The sequence below is a fragment of the Parambassis ranga genome, chromosome 17 (genome assembly GCF_900634625.1).
Source record: "Parambassis ranga chromosome 17, fParRan2.1, whole genome shotgun sequence".
NCBI lineage: Eukaryota > Metazoa > Chordata > Actinopteri > Ambassidae > Parambassis > Parambassis ranga.
This window is the reverse complement of record NC_041037.1, coordinates 16,701,564-16,724,348: the sequence shown is the minus strand read 5'-3', so window position 1 is coordinate 16,724,348 and position 22,785 is coordinate 16,701,564. Positions and strand designations below refer to the sequence as shown.

Here is a 22,785-nt window from a genome sequence, read left to right as displayed (position 1 = left end):
TGAATTAGTTTTGACAATGAATAAAACAACAAGACAACAGAGAGTCTGGTTTAATTAAAAAAATTAAAAATGCATAAATACAAATTAAAAGAGTAAAAACGCACTTTGTGTATATGTTAGTACCATATCTGTACCCAACTAACATCATTTACTGTATTTTTTTTCTACATGATACATGTAGGAAATAAATAATAGAAAACATAAATCAAGTCCAGTCCTGTCAAAACGACAGAGAGGGATCAATCCGCTTTCAGCTCATTGTTTTGGTTTAACAACCTACAACATGACTTTGTTGGGTTCAGCTACACTGACCAAAGAAAACCAAAACAAAAATCAAATAAAAAAATGACAGATAGATGTTTGAAGTCAGCAAAGTCAGCTCACTGTTTGCTTTCCTATCAGGTATAAATCTTAGATTTCATTTAACAGTATCTGGGGTACATGCTCATGCAACAGTCTCCATTTGCCTTGGCAGGGTTTGTACTGTGTGCAGCAGCCAAGGATTCACTAATAATGAAATCAGATAGTAACCTTGGCAACAGGCAATACAGGTTTGAGGGAAGATGGGATCAGCAGTCATTTAAAACATCAATTCCCACTCATGTGTAAGTACATCAGTAGAGATTTTAAAGTCCATTTGTTACACTCCAGATAAACTGCTACATAACTTTATCTGGAAGAGCTGCAGGGTAGGTGCAGACTGAATGATCACAAACATTTTAACAAGCTTTTATTCCAACTAGTTATTTATCAGAAAGATGTTCAGGACAGGAAGTGACCAGAGACCTGGATAAACATCTATTATTTTCAATGTATGTAACGCCATGAAACCAGAAATTTCATTTTCTAGAACTAGAAATAACAATTGGAAAAAAATGGTATTTATATGCCAGGTTCATGGCTTTCAGTCTTAACTGGCATTGCCAGCACGTGCCGACACTTACAGTGACTCAGTCATGGCTGGTATTTGGTCCACTTCTCAGGAAAACAAAAGTTAAGAGTGCTCACTCAGTGTCTCAGTGTGGGAACTTTGACACCTATTGTCATTAATATGATGATGGAACTCAGTGCATAGTGTGTAATAAAGAGTTTCATCTTAGTAAGCATCGATAATGACGGATGTGGTTTGGAGCGCTGTGCCCCTCTTGGGAACATATTACCTGAACTGGGTTACCGGCAGCAGCCGCTGAATACTGCTGTGGTATTTAGATGGAACACTGAGTGACATTTGTCTAACACTGGAAGAGGTTTCACACTGATGTACGTGTTGGTGGAAATGCAGAAAAACACTAGCTGCGGTTTGGCAGTGCCTGACTTGAGACATCAATAAATGTTATATTAGCAAACAGAATGTCGTGTTCTGACTCCCTTCTACACAACCTTTATTCTTCAATGTCATGCTAGGTTCATGTGCATAAAACTATAATAATATATATATATATATATTATAGTTTTATATATATATATATATAGATAGATTTGATGATACAACAATAAAAAAACTACATGCATTTTAATTAATATAATAAAATGTGTATAAAAGAAAATAGAAATTATTAAGCAAGCTTCAAGTTATAAAAAAGAAACATATTATTAAAATATTTTCATAATGTTGGTAAGTGCAGATTTTTAAAGTGCCTGGCAGAGGATGATAGATTAGAAAAAAATGCCATCATTAACAGCGATTGTTTACTGGAATAGCAGGTCACAAGGTCACAGGCTCTACTACACAAGGAAAATCACAATTACAAAAACCCTCATTACTAACGGGAAAAAATATATATGTCAGATTTTCCTCTGGGTGGGAGGGGGTCATTTCGGATGCTGGCCAAATAAAATAAATAAAAACTAAAAAAACAGAGGGGGAACCCCTTATGGTTGAGTAATAAATGACTCATGTCACGAGAAGGGAAAAATCTCAAAAATGTGTGCGGTGGGTTTCCTTCTTCACACATGCATGATTAATGATGAGATATCACTATGAAAAAGATCAGCTGTGATATTTTGATTTCTAGAGAAAAAAAACTGAAAATTGCATTTTTTATGAAATGAACTTAAAATGACAAAAAGAGTGGTAATTAGTTTAAAGCTGCTCTTTTGAATGTGTCACACTGCCTCTACTATGGGATCAAATTTTCTTAGGTCTGTTTTTTTATGACAAAAAATAAGCATTTGGGGCAATAATATTTGTAATTACTATCATGGAGATGTAAACAAAATAAAATTATAATTATGGGAACATTTTCAAAATAGTTGGTAATGAAACTTAATTAAAAACTGTATTGGAATTCAAGCATACAAATATTTAATTTACTAAAACAGGACCAAGAAAAAGCAACAAATTCTCACAATCTAAAATCTGGTGTCCCATATTTTGTATTAGTGTTTATGTTTTATGCCTCATTCATCTGACCCAGATACCTGATTTATATAGAGAGATGAGGCTTTATGAAAAACAGGATGGGCAACAAACAATACTGCATGTTGTATTACTGATACACATTATTATGTATATTAAGTGGGAATGTAATGAGTTTTATTCTCGGTGTAAACACTGTTAAACTGTTTAATCACATTGGTTTGTAATTTGTTACATGATTTACCTTTCTAGATAGACAAAACAGCAGATTTAGTCTTAATTTTAACTGCAACACAGTAGGCTTTCCTTATTGTGGAATAATACACACACTGACTCGAGTCTTTCTAACCCCCACCCTGAATAGACTGAACTGGGGATGGTTGCCTGGCAACCATAATTCATGAACTGATAGTAAATGTATGTATGACAATATAAAAGTAAGGTAGAGAGAAGAGGGGGAAAAAAGTAAGACTGAGACAGACCGAGATGAAAAAATAAGACCTTCAGGCCACATAATAAAATATAAATAATACACAACAAACACAAAGAATAGAGGAGCAAATTTGAAGATAATTAAAAGTTATTAAAAACGGCGTTTAACCATTGTTCTCTTCCAGCCACAGCAAGGGTTGAGCTGATGCTTCATATTATATCAGGCACATTTAATATAGAGGTGGAGACAACAGACAGACTGAAAATTCAGGAGTGGGAGGTGAGAAAGTTTCATTCTTAATAAAAACAAGAGCAATCTGTGTTTTAGATACTGGGACTCATGCACCTCTCGCACCCCTCTGAACAGCCAGTTTCTATGACAGTTGAAATAACTACTGGTCTATGGTCTAGCTTTCATTTCTCTACTGTATGACACATTCAGCCACATCTGAATGTCACAGCTAAAAGCAAGATTTTCATTTTACTGTGAAATGAAGACTTAAAACATGAAGCAAATGTCAGATCGACCAGCTGCCATGATTGGCCTTCAAATAACGCTGCCTGAGGCAAAGAAATACAGCCGTAGGCCCGCAATTGAAATCTGCAGTCTCACTGATATTCCCAATTTTCTTCCAGTAAGTAAAGTCAAAGTATATTTGAGCAAAACACAAATTGATAGTCCAAACTAAAATACGTCCCCGCACATTTTAGTGTCTCATTTCCGCACTGTTGCTGAGAGAATCTGCCTCAATAGACCATTACTTTAATGGAGAAAAGTTAGTGTCAAACACTGAAAAAGTTTTCTCAAATATGACTACACGCTGTGGCTTCAAGATTCAGACAGTAAACGTCCAATATTATTTAATAAAATGTTAAATAACATATTAAATAACAAATGTTAATAACGAATCCATGTGAGTCGGAAGACTGGGATAGATATTTAAAAATAACAACTATTTAAATAAAAAAGCACTTGACTCCCTCTAACTAACTAGCTAACTCTGCTTCTAATTCCAGATCCATACACAGGTGTGTTCGGTGTGCGACTCACCACAGAGAGAGTACTGGTCATTGGGCCACCATCTGGGCTGAACGTACCACCATCCTGATTCACCATTGCAGCTCCATCCTGGCTACCAGGCATGCCAGGCATGTCCATGCCCTGCATCTGGTAGGGGTGGTGCGGAGCTGAGCTGGAAGGTGGGTCCATAGGATGGTATGGTCCAGAGGGAGAATCGTGGGGAAGGTGGGGGGGCAGCATGTGGTCCGGCAGGGTTGGTGGAGTAATGGGAGGGATGTTGAAGTCATCGTCGCCCAAACCACCAACAGGGTATGACTAAAAAAGAAGAAGTAATAATGCAGTTAGATCCTCTTGTTGAATCTTACACTGAATTATTATTATAATTTAAGCCAAGCACATGTTGCTTCACACTGATGTGTGATAAAGTAAAGTTTGGGGAAGCTGACATATCATGATAAGCAACACTTACTCACGCTTGCGTGAGTGGGCAACGTTGCCTTCAGCAGAGTGACAACTTGGAGAAAATCAATAGGAATTGCATAGGGGACTATAAGAGCCTGAAGTGTCATAAAACATTACTGTCAGAGTTAATAGATGGGTGAGATTGGAGAAAGTGCCCATCACTGTTGCCTCAAAGTGCTGAATCCACTCTGAACTACAGCTCTGTGTTGTGCTACGCAGTCAGCTTTGCTCAGCTAGAGCTCCTATCACAGACTAATTATCACTAATGATATTCCTAGTCTTGAAAGAAAGCCTTCAGAACAAATACTGGCTCATTCAGGAGCAGAACAATACAGTAATTTATATGTACAAGCCTATTTTGCCTGAGAGAATAGACACAAGCAGATCTTTGCATGAAAAAATACATCAGCGCTAATGTGACATGCAAAAAGAAAAACCAGGAGCAGTTCTGTGTGTGATAATGAATTACTCTGAGACACGTGAAGAGGGATGAGGGAATCATGCAAGAGAAGAGTTAAAGAGAGGGAGAGAGAGAGAGAAGCAGTCCTCTCATACTAATCTGACAGAGGAGATCTTTTATAGAGACTGACAGCCTTTTCTGCTTGGCTAGCCACACCAGTCTCTCCATCTCGCACTCTTTTGCTTTTCATCTCTCACCATCCTTCTCCTTCTACCACTCTTTTGCTCGCTCGCTCTCCTAATCTCATCCTCAATTTCTCTTTCATCTCTCACTCTTTTCTGCTCTACTATTATAAGTTGCATGATTTGTGAGCTGAGTGATGAGTTTTATATAGGTTCAGTATGTAATTCCCAGCCACTGTGACCAAAGCTGACATTTTCAGTACTTTTTGAATTTTTGTAGGCAGCCATGGCATCACTGTCAGAGTCTGTGATGCCATTTGATGGCAGGATGTGCATGTTTAATGTTAATACAAATTTTTCATGCTCCTAATTTAAAGAGGGTGATTTTATAATTTCCATATAGGCAATGATTCATATGCAGCCTCAAATCAGCAAAAATAGATCCTACCAACCTTACTGTGCATATATAAGTCTGATTTATCTTATTCCTCTGTGCCATAAAGCTCCATCATTGCACAAAAAATTACAAATACACACCAGTGAGCCACACTGCTGCACTAGGTGACCTTTTCCTTCATTACCATTAACCTTCACAGTGTAACAGGTAAGTATCTCTCCCATGCTGGCATTTTCAGTATACATTTCAGTGCACAGTGTGGGGTCTGAAACACAAAATAATCCAGTTTTTAAAAGTATTTGGAAATTCAGAATCTGCCATTGTGAATCTGGTAAATGTCATTGTCAGGCTTCAGATAATATATCCTGATGATGTTTGTAACGAAGAACATTTCACAAACATTTAGTTTATCTAATCAGATCAAAGTATATGTGGTACATTTGTTAAAAATTAGTTTTTACTGAATATGTGCTAAATGCTATTCAGGTTTAGTCTAAATACAAAGTTTACAGTTTATGAAATACATTTTCATTTATGTGTATTCTGGGTTTGCTATTTTTATGGGACTATTCACCCAAAAAGTCTGGAAAAATATGACATAGTATATATTGGGCTGAGAAATAGCGTTTTTCATGAGCAAAAAACTTCACTTGACTACATGTGTTTCTGGGCTTTGTCCAAGAGTGTTTTTCATTGTGTAACTCTGAGCTCCACATAAATCTGCCTGTCTGCCTCTCTCTCTGCTCTTCGATTCATTGCAATACAATAGCCTGTTCCTTGTGCGCTGGGAGCTTTGAGAAAGACTAATGTAGTCAGGATTAAGTATTTTTCACATGTTGTGTCTGCATTACAAGAGCACTTCTCACAACTCCATGTACATTTCATGCAATATGAAAATGCTCATAATGTGCCATTGTGCTCAGAAATAATGAGATTATGGAAGGATGATTTTAAACTTTCTAGACTATATTGATGTCCCCATGAATCTTGTCAGAAAGTGCATATCATCCTGTGTGGAAAATGAATTTTAGTCTAAACAGCATGCGTTGCAATGAATATTTTGAGCCAGATGCAAAAACCTCTGATGAAAGTAAACATTTCTAAGGACAAACTCCAAACTTCATTTATACACTAAGATCAGGGTTCATGAAACACATGAATGCAAAATGTTGCTTTTGCTCATATAAAGTGCAGGTTAATGGTAATAACCACAAAAATGTAATCAACCAACCACATGTTGCTGTGCCACCTTCAGGCATGAACTGCAGCCGACTGACTGCAATTGTAGATATGCAGAATACAAAGGATTTTCATTTGATAGTAGTTTACTGAAATACTACCACTAATATTAACAATAATACTAATAATAATAATAATCTACATGGTTCTTATTATTACTTTTTGTCCTCTTTTTTGTGTATTAAAAAAAACACCTAGCTATGACATCCTGGTTTCTTCTTCCAAGTAGCCAGAGGACACAAGTTGACAGCAGTGCTGTACAGGAACTCTGCCAATTTTACACATCAGTCTGAGCTGGCAGCATAAAGCTTTTTGTGTCTCCAGGGGGAGCGGCATAAAATCTGATAAATGTCCTAAATTGGTGTCAGTTGTGTCGGCAGGAGCCGAGGACTCTAAGTCTGAAAATTAAAATAAATCTCTGGGGAAGCACCTCCAGGCTACATCGGCTGCTACCAGTGACCACAGTGAATCACAATCTGTTTCATTAGCTGGATAATATGCCATTGGGCTTACTCCATACATTTAACACAGAAAATTAATAAAGCAATGTCAGAATAAATAATAATAATGAATAAACAAAATATAACAGGAATAAAACAGAAAATGTAAAAGTGCACTTATTCTGTGCCAACAGTTAGCAGGTCTACATCTATAGGTATGAAGTGCTGCTCGTTTAATTTCCTCTTGTCAGCTGAAGCTGCATGTGTAGACCTTAACTTCAACTGTAGGAGCAGCAGTGTTGTGTGTGTATATTCACCCAAGGCAGACGGTGCGTGTCAGCCATGTGTGTGTCCCTCCTCCAGTGCTGTGAGGGTGGGTTTGGTGGCGTCACCTTGCTGAGAGGTTGAGGGGGCTGTGGCACACGAAACTGTGGGAAGAATGACAAAGACAAACAAAGATTTAGATGGGCCCAGAGGCCAGGAAGAGGTCAGAGGTCAAACAAAAAGGTCACAAAGAGGAGCAAGGACAAAGCAAGAGGGAGGGAGGGAGATTCTCTGTAAGCCCTCACACACATCCAAACACAAACGCTCACACACACACAGACTCAGAGAGAGGTCAAAGTGAAGTTTTATCTTAATAGACAAGTCATACTGCTTTTACTTTTACAGCAAAGAACAGCCACAACTTAACTGAAGCAACAGAGAGAAAGATGGAAAAAATAAATCAAGACTCAGAGTGCTATTCAGAGAAAGAGAGGCTATAAATAAATGGCTGCTTCCTTTCCTTCACAGCTAATCCCTGATAAGTAAAGGTTATACTAAGAGTTGTACTGATGCAATGAGGGCAGAAAGACACACATATAAAAACACTTTACTACAAACAGTCTATTTGATTAAGAGTAATGACAAAGCACCTTGTTCGACCAGTACCATCTTTAAATGCTCACAGGATAACCTTATTACACGGCAGTGCCAATCATGGCAATCTGATGTTATTTCTGAATAACCTATTGTTGCTATTTATGACCTATTTTGCTATGAATTGTCGTTCTGATTCATCTGAACTATTAGAACTGACCTCCACCTTCGAGAGGACCACACCAGACATTACACACATGAACAAAGGCAAATATCTTCTTGGTCCCTTTTGATGTTTCACAAATTATACTTGGCTTCTATATATTTGACAATTTTGCACAGCAAGAAAGTTACAGGTGAAATAAATACCTCAACTTGCCTCATATACAAGCACCACCATGACTGTAACAGTCACACTTCACACAAATCTGCTCCGGTTTGTAGATGGAAGAGTTTGTAAACACTTTGACATGTCACATGTCATATAACATATGAATGTGGAAAAGCATGCTTAATGCACAATTCAAAGGACATCTTGTACATATTATTGATCTGATAAGGTCACATAATGTCTTATACACCCGTGTCTGCTACTTTTACAGTAGTTTTTTTTCCTCCGCACCGTCTGCCCTGAACACAGCAACATCACTGCTGCTCCATTAAAAATACAAAAATGACAAAGATAAGGTTCAGACTGGACTGAAATTGGCCACATTCATCACAACAACCTCTGACTTTATGGAAGCAATGGTGCTTCAATAATAAAGCCATAAATTCTTATTCCACACACACCACCCCCCCCCCCCCCCCCCTTCCTCTTATGGAACAACACTATGAATAAAACATCAAATCATACATTTCTTTACCACACAATATTCTCTATATTGTACTCTATGAATAATGTATCTGTAGTGCTTCTTATTAATATAGGCTTCGCTTATGGTGGTGAGGTAATTCTGTCCTAACAAACACACATCTTACTCTCTAGAGGTTTTCCTGAGCCCTTACATTCTGAATGCAGTTACATGCACACAGGCATAAAAACTCTTTGCTGTTCCAGGGCTGCTGCACAGTAATCCAACAGCTGAACTTTACTATATTGGTCATCATGATATAACAGGACAGCTGTACATACAGTGTCAACTACCCTTAAAGCTAGATTACACTTGATGTTATGAATGCAATGTTCCCTAGTGGAAACTCCCATCCATCTGCCATTAACATACATTTTCCATTTAGATAAAATGCAAACAAGGGGAGAGACCAGTGATTACTTTCCTATTCGATCAATACATCTGCAGATTATTTTGCAAATAATACTTAACCAGTGTGTCTTTAATAATGTGAGTAAATGCTAACAGATATTTCCCATCTAGGAAAGGACATGTGGACACTTTTTCTTTTTCACTGAGAAATTACAGTGAAAATATTGTTTGAGAAGGACTTCAGCTTTTAATGGCAATTGCTACAGTCAAGTACAATGAAGACTTCAATGTCTGTGATAGTAGAATTATAATTAGTTCATAACAGCCCTAAGAAATCAACATAGTACAATAAAGTTGTCTCATTATGTTTCTGAGTTTGCAGCTAACGTTACCAATATTAAACCATTTCACTGTTAGCGAACTAATTTCCTGTTCTCCACACTTTGCAACTCGTGCATTCATGATATTACATGACCTGATTCTTATGTATCTTTGACCATATTAGCAAGAAGGAAAGAGACATTTCCAGCTTAAATCACTGAGAATGAGTGATTGTGTGAAAATTAATTAAGATTGCTGCACACAAAAACTATGTCCATCATTACTTTGTCCCAGTGAAGCCTAATTATAGCAATGGAGTGCATTAGTGACAGCGTGGTACTGAGATGATCCATCTGCCCCTTGAACTTGATGTAGCCCCCCCACCCAACAGATTGGCTGTGCTCTTTCCTGGTGTTGATGATTATTTTACATTTAGGCTACAAATTATTCGGATCTTATCCGGCCACATTCATCATCATATAAACATCAGACAAGATAAACACACACAAAGAGACTGAAAATGGCTCAACACAATTTGAAACTAAGAACTGACAGAGTTGTATGTCTGAAAAAAATAATACACACGCGCAAACATATATACTAACCTGATTGGTTGAGGCAAAGTCAAGGCCTGCTTCTGGCATACCCAGGAACATGGTGTCCCCATCCAGCTGGAGAGAACAAAAAGCAAGACCAACAATGTCAACAAACTTTAATCACACAGTGAGCACACAACAGCCAGCAAGCAGACAATAAGTGGAGATGGAGGTAACAGATTACTGGCTAGCAGCCAGTCCACTATCTGTCTGCCATCTTCTTCAGACATTGAAAATGCTGCTAGTGGCCTGAGTAAGAAGATTGTAAACAGACTTCAGTTGTTTTATTGCCCATGTCCATCACATGTGGGCTAAAATAGGGTTGTAAGCCAAATGTAAGTTCAGAGCATTTATACAACAACAAATCTCTGTATCCACTGTTGCTTAACTCAAAATTGTTAAAGAGTTGACTAAAATTTGTTCACATGTAGATAATAAAGGTTAAAGTATACAATAAAACAAAAACAAACAATTTCATACTAGAAATGTTGCAACATAATAATATACTCAAATTGTATATACAGTAACATAATGAACGTAGATAATTTACTGTGATTAAAATGTTGTAAAACATCCTCCTGACAGGAAACAATACAACAGCAGCTTATTATAAGTTATTAGCATGCAAGATCATTTACTTCCTTATTTCTCTCTTTCTCTGCACATTTTAATGGCCTGCTTTTAAACACACTGTTTAACCCTCAAGTATAAAACCAGAGACCACAGCACTTTAATGTGATTTATGCTACCACCAAAAACATTTTTGTAAAGACAAGGTAAAGGAGAATTTATCTTCAAACCACACACAAACTATGAGCAGGTAGGCGGGTAAAGAATCTGCTGGACACCTTCAGGAGGGTATAGACAGGAAATTACACAAAGTTAATGACATGCAGAGTAAAAGAGGGTATAGGGCATCACTGGAGGTCTCCCAGCAGCCTAGGCTGTAGCAGTATACCTAAATGCTGCACTTAAGCAAAGAGGTTATTGATAAGAAAAGCTTTAAACCTACTCTTAAAAGGAGAAACGCCTATTTTATGAACCTGAACTAGGAGTTACTTGTACAGGAGAAGTGCTGGTCTGCCTCCTGTTCTACTATTATGGTACAATAGTGAGTCTGTGCTCTCCCACCACACTGGAGATCCCACACAGGTGGAAAAAAAACACGCCAAACATTTCCCTATCTGAATTCATAAAACATATTCTGATAAGTCACGGGATACTTGGTACACCGTCATTGTCTTGGTTGACAAACAAACACAAAAAAAGAACATTTGAACAGGTGGATAGAAGCACTCTCTTGTCCACACACACACACACACACACAAACAGGTAGACAGGTGGACAGACAGGTGTAGTAGCCCTATCCATTTGCCAGCTGTTGGGTATTATGCAAATAAGGTATTAGTTTACAGAGTCAACAGAAAGCCAGAAAACACAGTGGTGTGAAGAAGGGTTTGTCAGCTTGTAGAATGAACAGTTAATTTTAAGGTTTTATGTGAAACCGTTTCATGCAGTAAAAAATAACAACAGTAACAGGAAAGGTGAGATTTTCATCTTTCTATTCTTCTTCCTCTCTGTGGACAAACACGTTTTTTTAGAGACATCAGAGAGGAGAAAAGGATGACTGTTGACCTCACTATCAAATGACCCTGTTGAAAACTTTAACAACAACAACCAGAACTATTGTTTATATATTGTTTATATATTTCAGAGAATATTTTTAATTTTAATTAATTGATAAATTGAAAAATATAACTAGTTGTAGCTGTAATCCACAGTTGACCTGAATGACAGATGTACTAGATACAGTGTGTGGATTGGTTAAAGATGTTTATAATAACACCCTACTTGATATTTATGTATTTTGCTTTCCACCTTCCACACCCTCCTCAGAAGTGTTACCACAGTTTCACAATACCTGCTGTGCTACTTTCCACTGACTGGTGGCCGACTGCTTAACTCTTACCTCCCACCTCATGTACTGTGCTGAAAGCATACATTGAAGTAAGACTCTCTGCCTTGCTTCCAACTGTTATCTAAACTAGTTCAACCAACCTTGGATCCATGGTCTACCCTCAAAATGATGTAGACACCTAAAGACTGCAGATCGTGAATCAAGACTCATTCTGAAGAATCATACACCACAGAATGCAAAAAAAATGAATCTCAACCATTACATAAAAACTATACTTGCAGTTTTAAGAGCTACTTTAGCACAAAGAATCAGGGTCCAGACGGAGTCATATGTAGATGGAAGCTAAGTGGCTAATGTGTTCCTGGTACCCACAGGACAAATACAGCTCTCAACCTACAGTAGGTACTAAGAGAAGAGAGGAGATGAGAAAGAATGAGGACAAAGAAAAAAAAAGCCAGAGAAGAGAAATAGTGATGATTTCTTTTCAGCAGGCGCTCAGTCTGAGAGGCTGAGTGGAACCTATTACGCTCTTCATTAACTCAGGAGGGCAGACAGACAGGGATACTCACATCTATGGAGAGATCTCAGTGGCTGTCAGTGACTTTTATACATGCCTGGTAGCCTAACAGTTGCACTGAAATATGCAGATTCGAACTAATTAGCAACACCAGGGACACAGATATTTGTGTTCCTCTAATTTTATCAACAAGTGAAATGACTAGACAAAAGTGGAAAATGGTTTATTATGTGGGCTATGCAGGTTATTGGGGTGCAGATAAAATATTTACATGCTGTTTAAAATTAGAAATCTGTTCACAGGAACAGATTCTTAAATCCTTGTACTGAGATATCAGCACCAGATATGGGACGCATATTCCAGGAGTGTGTATGTGACTGTTCGCAGGCTAGCTACAGGTTTTACAATGATGAAATGTACATGTGCAATGCAACAGAAAGCAGTGCACCACCTTCTGTTGCACTGCATTGCAGGTGATCTATTATGACACCTATAAGATCTTCTAGGTCTCATTTATTGTTGTCATGCATCTGCTGATGTAGGTCTCAAAATCCAGCATGTGTCTACATATGAAAGTGGTAAATTGAATCTACAATGAATAAAAACTCAACCCTGGTTGCCAGTCTACCACCGGACTTAAGATGTAGGATTTAAAACGTGAGCGTGCAGGTCATGTCACTGTAGTGGTTTGCATTCTTGTGTCCACTTAAAACAAAATTAATAAGTAACACTCTGACAGCAAACAAAAGTTTCCAGCTTTGGTGGATGAAAGCTGGTACTTTCTGAGATCAATTCAGGAGAAAAGAATTGTACAGATGTGAGACCTTTCAAGCAAAATATTTTTATAAATCCACATAATCTGAATTGGTATTGTGTGTATCTCAAAAAAAAGGATGGCATGGTTTGTATTCAAACCAAATTACATCTCTCTCTCTCCTCATGCCTCTGTCTCTGATTCTCTCATCTCTGCTGCTCCCTCTCTTCATTTCTGTGTGTGTGTGTGTGTGTGTGTGTGTGTGTGTGTGTGTGTATTTGTGTGGGTAAAGCAAAGGTTTGAATAACAAGCAGCCAGCTAAGTGGGTCAGGGTCGGAGGAAGGGGGAGAAAGGGGGAGAGAGACTATTAGGATGACAGACAAGGACAAAGAAAAAGAGAGGAATACAGTGTATCAGGAAAAAGAGGAGCAGGGTGAGAAACGGATAGAGGGATAGGCTGCAAGACCAAATGAGAAGTGAATGAAAGATGGAGAGAGAGGAAAATGGGTGAGATAAAGGTGGAGAAAGGATGCAGAGTGAGATCAGGGATGAAGATGGGAGGAGTGTGATTTTACCCCATTTCTCACAACCTGATTGTCTACTGGTTCCTCTTTAACTATATTGATCCATTTCAAAGTATGCAAAAAAGTTGTGTCATTTGCTTGAATCTGAAAATGAGCTGTGAGGGGAGATGCTGACAAATTGTGGAAAGGAAAATGACTGATCATGGTATAAAACTGGACTGTAGTAATATAACACACTGCCGAGTGTTTCACAGACAGTTGAAACTGCAAACAGTGCATGAATAAATGGTACTGTAGTCATGTTTGCTTTGACTTCCTCTTCAGATAAAACTATCTTTGCATAAATGTGGCAAAACACATTGCATGGTACAACGTTTATCAGCCAGGGTTTAAGGTGGTGTGAAAGATAGACTTATTTTTGTTGAGTGTGGACTGCATCAGGGAGCACTGATCATCTTTCGGGTCCGTACAGTAAGACACAGACAAAGCAAGAGAGGAGGAAGACTTATGAGTGACTGTGTGTGTAATTCATACAGCTGTGGTAGTTCAGCTCTGCAATTGTTTATCTGTCTTATCTCCGTCACCCTGACAACAATATAAACTAAGTTTTATTGGCTAAATGTATCCGCCCTGACTGTAAATCTAGATTATGTGCAGGCTATCACTAAGTGTGTGTGGGAGACAGACCGCTGTGTGCAGTGTGTTCTCTGTGGTAAATATTTCCCTCTTGACTTTTTGGAGTTTATGATATATTTTCTGTAACCTGCAGTATCTATGTACTTTTCAATAATGAGAACTGTCTTCCTTTGTGTCTGAATAGGCTTGTTGTCGGACATAATACAGTAATGTTTAATTGTTCTTGTTTTGCTATAAGCTTTGGTTTTAACCAACTTGTGCAGAAAAATTTGCTAAAGTCTCCCAATATGTTACAGGTTGTGGAGGCGTAATGGAATATGCGCTCATCACCACACATTCTGATCAATAAGGCTCACATATGTCAAATTAAATCCCAAAAGGACAAAGAAAAAAAGCAACACTGAAACTGGGCTGCTGGCCTTGTAAGTTTACTCTATTCATGTTTCACTTTATGAATATTTAAATTATTTGAGTGTACTAGCTGAACTGTGGGAATTAATGAGAGATTAACACTTCTGTTTTCTTTTTCTTTTTAAATGAACTGCAAAATGTTATTTTAACACACATCTTTTGGTGGTTTTGCTGTGCAAAAACATATGAACTATGACTTCATAATTGAGGTACACCTTCAATCCTGAATTTTCTGTACACCCCTGCCAGCAAGCAAGTGTCTCACAGCATCAGTCTGCTGTTAAGCAGGGACAACAGGTAGATTTATTTGTTATTAAACTGATTTCCCACTACATTTGTTAAATTGTTACACAGTTACACAATGTTATTGCAGTGCTAATGCTCTTTTCTTACATTTAAAATGTCCCCAGATCATCATGTACACTGCAGGCCTTTTTTTACAAAAGCACTTGTTGACATGACCATTAAAATTCGACAATAATAAGATGGCTAAAAGTGATTATGAAATGATTTGGGGAAAGTTTTGTCTCAACTAAAGCAGGTATGATAAAATATTGCACAACTATGCATCAGCCATTTTACTAAGTTAAGTTGTGCAATGTTCAAGCATGTTTGAGCTGTAAAAGTGTTTGCTGAGAGGTTCCAGCCTGTTGCCACTAACATATACAGATCTGACGCTTCCTATTGTATGTACTCAACAGAAGGCCCAGTTAAATCACACAACAGCCAAAAAGTTTGTTTGAAGTCTCAAATAGTTTTTTGGAGCAGAAGGAAACAGGGTCAAAACAGACACGTATTTGCAAATTTCAAATGTGACAGAGTTATTTCAATCTACCCACAGTAATTAGCACTTCACTACAACAGTTACGAGTGTATGATCAGGAACAAAAGCCGAGTGCTAAAGAAAAATGGGCCGCAGCGCTCCTGGATAATGCCGCGGGAACTGATCCAATCTCTTCCACCACAAGTTAATTGATCCAAGTCATTGTCGCTAATACAGTACAAACACACACACACACTCTTTCTACATTACACTCACACAAACACACACAGAACGAGAGAGAGGGAGAACAATACAGCAATGATTGCAGTATGTGATTTGATAGCAATATGTTTGTTTTGGAAATGAAATCCTGATAATTAGTCTCTTCTGGCAGCGGTCTGTCTCCGCCCATCTGTTCCATTTGGCATCCCTCCACCAACCAGGAGTCCCTCATCACTCCGTCCCCATGATTCAACCAACTGAAATGCTTTCAGACACACCGACACACAAGCAACAGTGCTGAAAGTCACCCAATCAACAACAAGAGTGAGGGGTGGGGGGGGGATCTGAGGGGAGTCTGGCGAGATGTTTGGCAATGGGAGTGATGGCCAACATGGACAGACGGACAGACAGATTGACTGGTTGTGTTCTGATAGATAATTAGACGAAATGCCGACACTTTGGCTGGAAGGAAAACTGGAACAATGGAAGTATGTGATACAGAAAAAAAGCTGTTGGTAAAGGGCCAGGAGATAACTGTGGATGCACTGTACATCTTTTTAAATAGCTGAGAATGAAGTTTCAAAATACTGTGGAAATATCAAAGAGAAAACAAGCCAGTTGGTTTAGTGTTGTTACAGTTGGTCAGATCCTCCAGAAACATATTAACATACCGCTGCCTGAAACATGACGTGCCATTTTAAATTCTCTGACAAATTAATTAATCTTTGTAATCCTGACTGACAAAAACAGTTCAAAAAAATGCTAATTTCGCCGTCAGGGTTTGGTGAAGAGTGCATTATTTTTCATAGTAGAGAGGATCATCCTGTTTATACCATGGCTACATGCCAGCAAACACAATACTGTAAGTTAAGTCAGCCAACTCACACGGAGCAGATTTATTATTACATGAACACAGAGTATGTACCCAGCAGGTATACACTAAGCTTGTGAAGAACTGGGTGTGATGACAATGTTATGTTGCCCAAGGTGACTTACAGTGATTTTTCAAATAACCTGTTTGCTTTGTCAGTTCACTTCAGACATGCTCCAGTGCAGTTTATGGGGTGAATATAAACAATCATAAATCATTGATCAATTAAAAAGGAGAAATGATGATGCATGCTCATTTGCCCATACCCCTTCTGGACTATAACAAGGACCCTAACCAGTTTTCTGTAATAAATTCAAAGGAAGTGATGTTCCTCCTTACACCTGAATGTCTTGCCTCAGTGATGCGTGCATGCCTGCAAACTGCTACCTAGCAATGATAGCTCACAGTATGCAAACAACACGGCAGACACTTTACTGAACAAACCAGCACCAGGTCTTTTGCTGTTATTCACTCAGACTTGTATTTTACGGTGGTAAAGTTATGTTCAATCCAGCTTTGTCATTACAATCATACACCTGCACTTCCTACTTATCACTGAGTGTATCAGCATTCTAGCTAATAAGTTACCATGTCAGTGAGCATCCTTATTTTTCTTCCAACCAAGCACTGACAAAGTGCTACTATTACAATTATCGACATCTACTGTATTTCGTAAGCAATGACCATTTTCTTGCCGTTTTCATTCCATCTAAATTCTGTTCTTTTCTTGTGCCCTCTTCTTTCCTCCATGTTCTCTCTACCTCTGTATTTGCTTTAGAAATACCTCACCCTGCTTTCACAATCATTATGTTTACATTAGGCCCTCTCTCTCCCTCTCTCTGATTCATCCCTCTTGCCTTCTCTTTTTCTTCTCACAGGATCACAACCTAAAAAAATAATTTACACAGTTTAACCAGAAATACTTGCACCATGATACTTTTTCCATCACCTCACAAAATTCAAAATAACTACTCCTAATTATGTCTGCATTATAAACGCTATGATCCAATCAGAGCCGGCTGACTTTTGTTCACCCAGCCCAGAGTATAAATGAGCACCACAAACAGTGACACTGAGCTGGCTGCTCGCCACAGAAACAACCAGTCCGACACTTTTTATGTTAAACTGCTTTGTTAACAAAAAATGTGCACCAGGACCAAAAGTGCACATACACCTGCCAACTGAACACAATCTGACAATGTGATTTACAATGGATGCCTTACAGGTTATTAGATTAGAGATGGGGTGAGAATTTAGTACTGTCTAAGGTCAAAGAAAATTCTTTAAACACAGTAATTAATTCAACACAGTCTGTGGCTAGCTGACATAAATTTACCACTTTTAAGGTGTCAATCTTTTAAAGATAGACTTAGCAATCTATAGAATACATACATGAAAGCAACAAGAAAAAATGCATCAGAAATATGATTCATCATCTACACCACCTTATCTTTAAGATTAAAAGCCATGTAAAACTAAACTTTCCTCAAGTCGTTATCAAGTAATCTGAAGATTCTTTTTCTTGATTGACTAAATAATCATTTAGACTTGAAAGTATTTAAAACTGTGAGAATTTGTGACCATTAGACTCACAGATGTATGACAATTACAATAAAGCTGGAGGTGTAATGTGTTGACAACTGTAAACAACCGTTAATCCATATATGTATTTACAGCTCATAACTCCACTGAGTTCTTCCAACCATTCACCAAAATCATCATCGAGGCAGATTTACATCGAAGGTGTCCAAACAAGGACAAGACATTATTCTCTCTCTGCTAATGGCTTTGTCACATACAATGAAAGTCTGAAGTACAACGATTTTAAAAAGTGAGGGAGATTTAAGAAGCACACAGCTGGGTCTCAGGACTCATTTCTGAAGCCAATATGGCAAAATAATTTAATTAAAGTTAGACTCTTGTAAATCCAAATCATTGGCATAATATGAAGTGAAATACGGCCTGTTCAGAGGGCAAAGTGCAGAGATTTCTTATTTAATTGGTATGCAAAATGTAGACCACTTCTGTTATTACCTCTTTAAATTAACCCATCAGTGGGACACGCCTCTGCCCCCTCACTCGCTTACACACCGTTCCTCTTTTCTTTTTTCCTTCCTCTCATTTTGTTTCTTCTGTTTCCTACTTTCCGCTCACACTTCCTGCCTCCCTCTCTCTCTCTCTCTCCCTCCCCTTTCCCTTCCCTTCCCTTCTACATTCTCTCTCTTTGCTCCCCCACACAGTAATATGATCTCGTCTATCAGACCGACAGAGCCCTGAATCAAAAGACACACAGAGAGAAATATAGTACAAACCGTGCTGGCCCCACCCCCACTATGCACTCTCTCTCACTCTTTCTCCCTCTCTCTCTCTCAACTACAACATCCCTACCCCCAACAACCCTCTCTTTCTCTCTCTCTACCTCTCTCGTCCCTGCCCCCAACCACACAGCCTGCTCTCTCTCTCTACACATCCCCAGCTTCTATCACTCGTTCACTCTTCCTGCAACAAACACAAGCAAATACACACATACATACACACATACACACATACATACATACATACACACATACATACATACATACACACATACATACACACATACATACATACATACACACATACATACACACATACATACATACATACACACATACATACATACATACATGTATGAAGCTGTTCCAGACATTATGTGATTCTGGGCCTGAAAGCAGCAACTGCAACACAATGCATTAAGTCATTGACGGATTCAACACTATAATCTAAAAATAACTGAATGATGGTGATATACTCTTAATGCTCATCAGCGTGTATTAAGGTCAGAGGTCAGCCGAAGAGTGTAGGGAATTAACTGCTCTGTCCCAATTCCTCCACACCATAGTAACGCACACTGCATAATGTAGACTTTTGCACTGTGATACCTCGCCAATGAGACAAAACAGTCATGTTAGTGTGTTGAGGGCCAAGCAAAGTTTCTGTGAGGAGGAAAGGTGACCTGTCAGCAGATCAGTCATAACCTGTGTTTAATCCAATCAATCACAAAGTTTTACATCACCAAGTCAGTGATGACAGTATGCTGACCGGTATTCTGACATTACTCTACTAAATCCACCACACATGAGACAGATTAGGATTTGAAAACAGCCCGCAAAAAAACTGCAAGTTATGTGAAAGAGTGCAGATAAGTCACTTCAGTCTAAACAAATCAGAAGAGGGGTCCTAAATTATAGTCGTCATCCCCTGCTGGGTCACAGCACAGGCCTGTTTTTGCCGATCTCCTGAGAACCACATTTTAATAATCTTTGACCCAGTAAGTCAGAAAGTCTTTTTATATGATCCCTCCCTGCTGCGTGTCTGTGTATGCACTGCTTCAGCAGCACAAATATATATTTACATGCAAGATACATATACTCACCACAGCAAGGCTGCAGCTCGGCACAGGTTTACCGTGGGAACTATCGGCAAAGGATTGTTAGCAGAACAGTTTTTATTTTGTTCTAAAAAAAAAAAATCAACATTTTTAACTACACAATGATTGTGTCCAATTATTTATGGTGCTAAGATTGAGTAGGGGTTAATAATCTGCTGTTAACTCTGCTGGCTGCACTCATCAGCTGAACCTAATTAAATAATTAAGCAATTCATCACTGTCAAATGAGCATGGCCGCCCTGTGTCTGTACTCAGATGTCTCACTCTCATTAATATCCCTCTGCATTAGATTCTATTATGAATATAAATTCCTGTTTCAAGAGGCGCCTCACAGCGAAACACTAGATCTCTGTAGGTCCAGGTTTTCAGTTGAGAATCTGACCCTGACCTCTGGCCTTGCCCTGGACTAAGAAAGACGACAGAGCTTCCCAGACACCCATCAACTTGAACACAACACGGGCAGAAATGAGAAATTAAAGAGAAGTAGATTTAAGAGAAGACCTACTGCACCAAAGAAAAAGTAACACATGTTCGTTTAAATTCTTCATTCTTCTGTTTGGACTTAATTTCTGGGGCATATTTACACTTGATTATCTCACCATTTCCAGGGGTGAAGTTTTAATTATAGGTGTCATTACATGACTGAGCACAGACTGTGTAAAATTACAGGCTGTGTATGATCTAGTGAGTGCACATGATGGAAAGAAATGTAGTCACCTTCAATAGCTGTGGTAATTAACTGGAGCCTAATAGGTAATTAATTACCACTTAATTGGCAAGAAACATGAACACATGGAGCGAGGCTGATCAGGACAACGCCAGGATGGTTTCTATCTCCTAACAGAGAGAAACTGGAATCTATGTAATCCTTCTTTTTCTTACCTTGTTGGTTCCAAACGCCGGGTCAGGGTAGGAGAGCTGCCCCAGCCTGGAGTGGTCTGACGCGGCCAGCGGCTGAGGAGGAGGCGGGTAAACTGTTACATCCATGGCTGAAAATACATCCAGCTCTGTCTCCTTCTCTTCTGTCTCTCTCTCTGTAAGGAAAAACAAGCGTAGTTTTTTTTCTACAAAGTTCAACGAGTCCCTGAGCGACCACACCGAGAAACAAGCTTCGTATAATGAAAAAACAAAACGTATTTAGGGATAAAAATGCAGGTTCCGAGTCTCGTAGAACCCGCTTAGAGAGTCGGTGAAGTTGAGGCTGACGCTCCTCTCCGTCCACCGGCTTTCATGCTACAGTAACTGCAAAGTTCCCGATGGACGCACTTCTGACGCTAAAAGCGAACAACGCACTTTGAATCGGAGTCGCTTTCCCTCCTTTTTCTCTGCTCGGTGTCGGACAGGGGGACGGTGTTGGACCCTGTCTGTCCCTTCTTGGGACTGTCGTGTCTCTGCGTTCCTCGGATGCTGCTGCTGCCGCGCGTGTGCTCGGTGCTGTGCTGCCTCGCGGACCAGGCACAAAGAACTCAGCAAAGCCTGCGCGAGACAGCCACCGAGGACCCGGATGTACACTTCTTCACAAAATAAAAGCCATGGAGAGGCAGGAAAAAAAAAACGAAAACATGTGCGTGTGGGGAAAAGTCAGCACGTTGACTTCCTTCTCTTCACTTCCTGAATTCAAATGTCGTCAGCAAATATAAAATTACCAACCTGTTTTGTGCCGGCTACAATTAAACTATAGAAACAAGCGTCCGCAGAGAGCGCGTTTTATTTTGACAGTCCCCGACACTACAATATCCGGTTTCCCCGACCTTAACAAAGAGGATGGGAGCTGGCAGCGTGCGCTCCATCTAGAGGGGGGAGAAGCCAGGTGTTTCTGCAACCTAACATGCTGTGAAGGGGCTGTAAGAGAAACACGTCACTTTAATACTTGTGCTGTTTTTGCTTTAGCCCAGAAAGAAAGATGGGACCAAGTGTTGGTCCCATCTTTCATCTATGCCTCTGTTATTATGTACCATATGCTAATTATAGGCTATTTGTTGGTGTTTTGAGTATGTAATTTCATTACTGACATACTTTTATCAATTAGTTATACAAATAATGGTCACTATTTATACAGCTGGTGGTGATGTGACATCATAAATGGTGGTAACCTGAGCCACAAGTACTTCATTGTTTTGCAAAGATAGATAGCTGTGAGAAAAAGCATGACCAACCTCACAAGTGGCGATCAAAGTTGATGATGTATTTCTTTAGGTTAGTTTAGGTAGTGTAATTTCTCCCACTGCCAGAAGGGGAAGTTAAAAATTGCAGACTGCAGCTTAATAATGATTATAAAGACGATGATGATGATAAAGATGATGATGATGGGGATGATGAGGTAGCCTCTGAAAAAATCTGAGAAAATGGAGACAAAGACTAGCATTTACCTGCTATGTGGACCAGGCTCACACTAGTGAGTGGCTGGGGCTCACAGAGGAAAACTATATTTGCAGGTTCAGACAACCCAGCACACAGTATTTGGCTGATACTGTCATGAAGGAAGGCCTTATAAACATACAAGAAACTGGCCCTCTGTGATTTGAAGTCCTTTCAAATAATAAATAAATATGCTAAAATAATCCTTTATTAGTAATTAGTCTTTGTGTATGTCACAGAACATGTTAACATGTTTAGGTGATGTATGGAAAAAAATGCAAACCGTCTGTCAATACACTTATTGTCAATACTGGTATTGACTGGTATTTCTCTCAGACTGGTTTTCAATTCTGGATGACAATTAAATGATAATCAAATGTGCTGATACTTGCTCAGAACGGCCACTAGATGATCTGCATGGAGGGGCGGTGGTTTACTTATAGGGGGACAGTCTCACATGAACTATAGT

At 38.9% G+C, this 22,785-nt stretch overlaps 1 protein-coding gene across 1 annotated transcript in view; it reads right to left on the bottom strand.

The window, feature by feature from the left end:
• tox (thymocyte selection-associated high mobility group box) overlaps positions 1 to 21,389 on the bottom strand; it is a 30,287-nt gene extending 8,898 nt beyond the window's left edge. Inside the window, exons 1-5 of the mRNA XM_028427189.1 lie at positions 21,252 to 21,389; positions 20,841 to 20,992; positions 9,922 to 9,987; positions 7,250 to 7,360; positions 3,843 to 4,127 (exon numbers count right to left, since the gene is read on the bottom strand). Coding sequence (XP_028282990.1) covers positions 3,843 to 4,127; positions 7,250 to 7,360; positions 9,922 to 9,987; positions 20,841 to 20,945 — 567 coding nt within the window. The 5' untranslated portion in view covers positions 20,946 to 20,992; positions 21,252 to 21,389. The remainder of the gene's footprint in view (positions 1 to 3,842; positions 4,128 to 7,249; positions 7,361 to 9,921; positions 9,988 to 20,840; positions 20,993 to 21,251) is intronic.
• Positions 21,390 to 22,785: the final 1,396 nt, after the last annotated feature.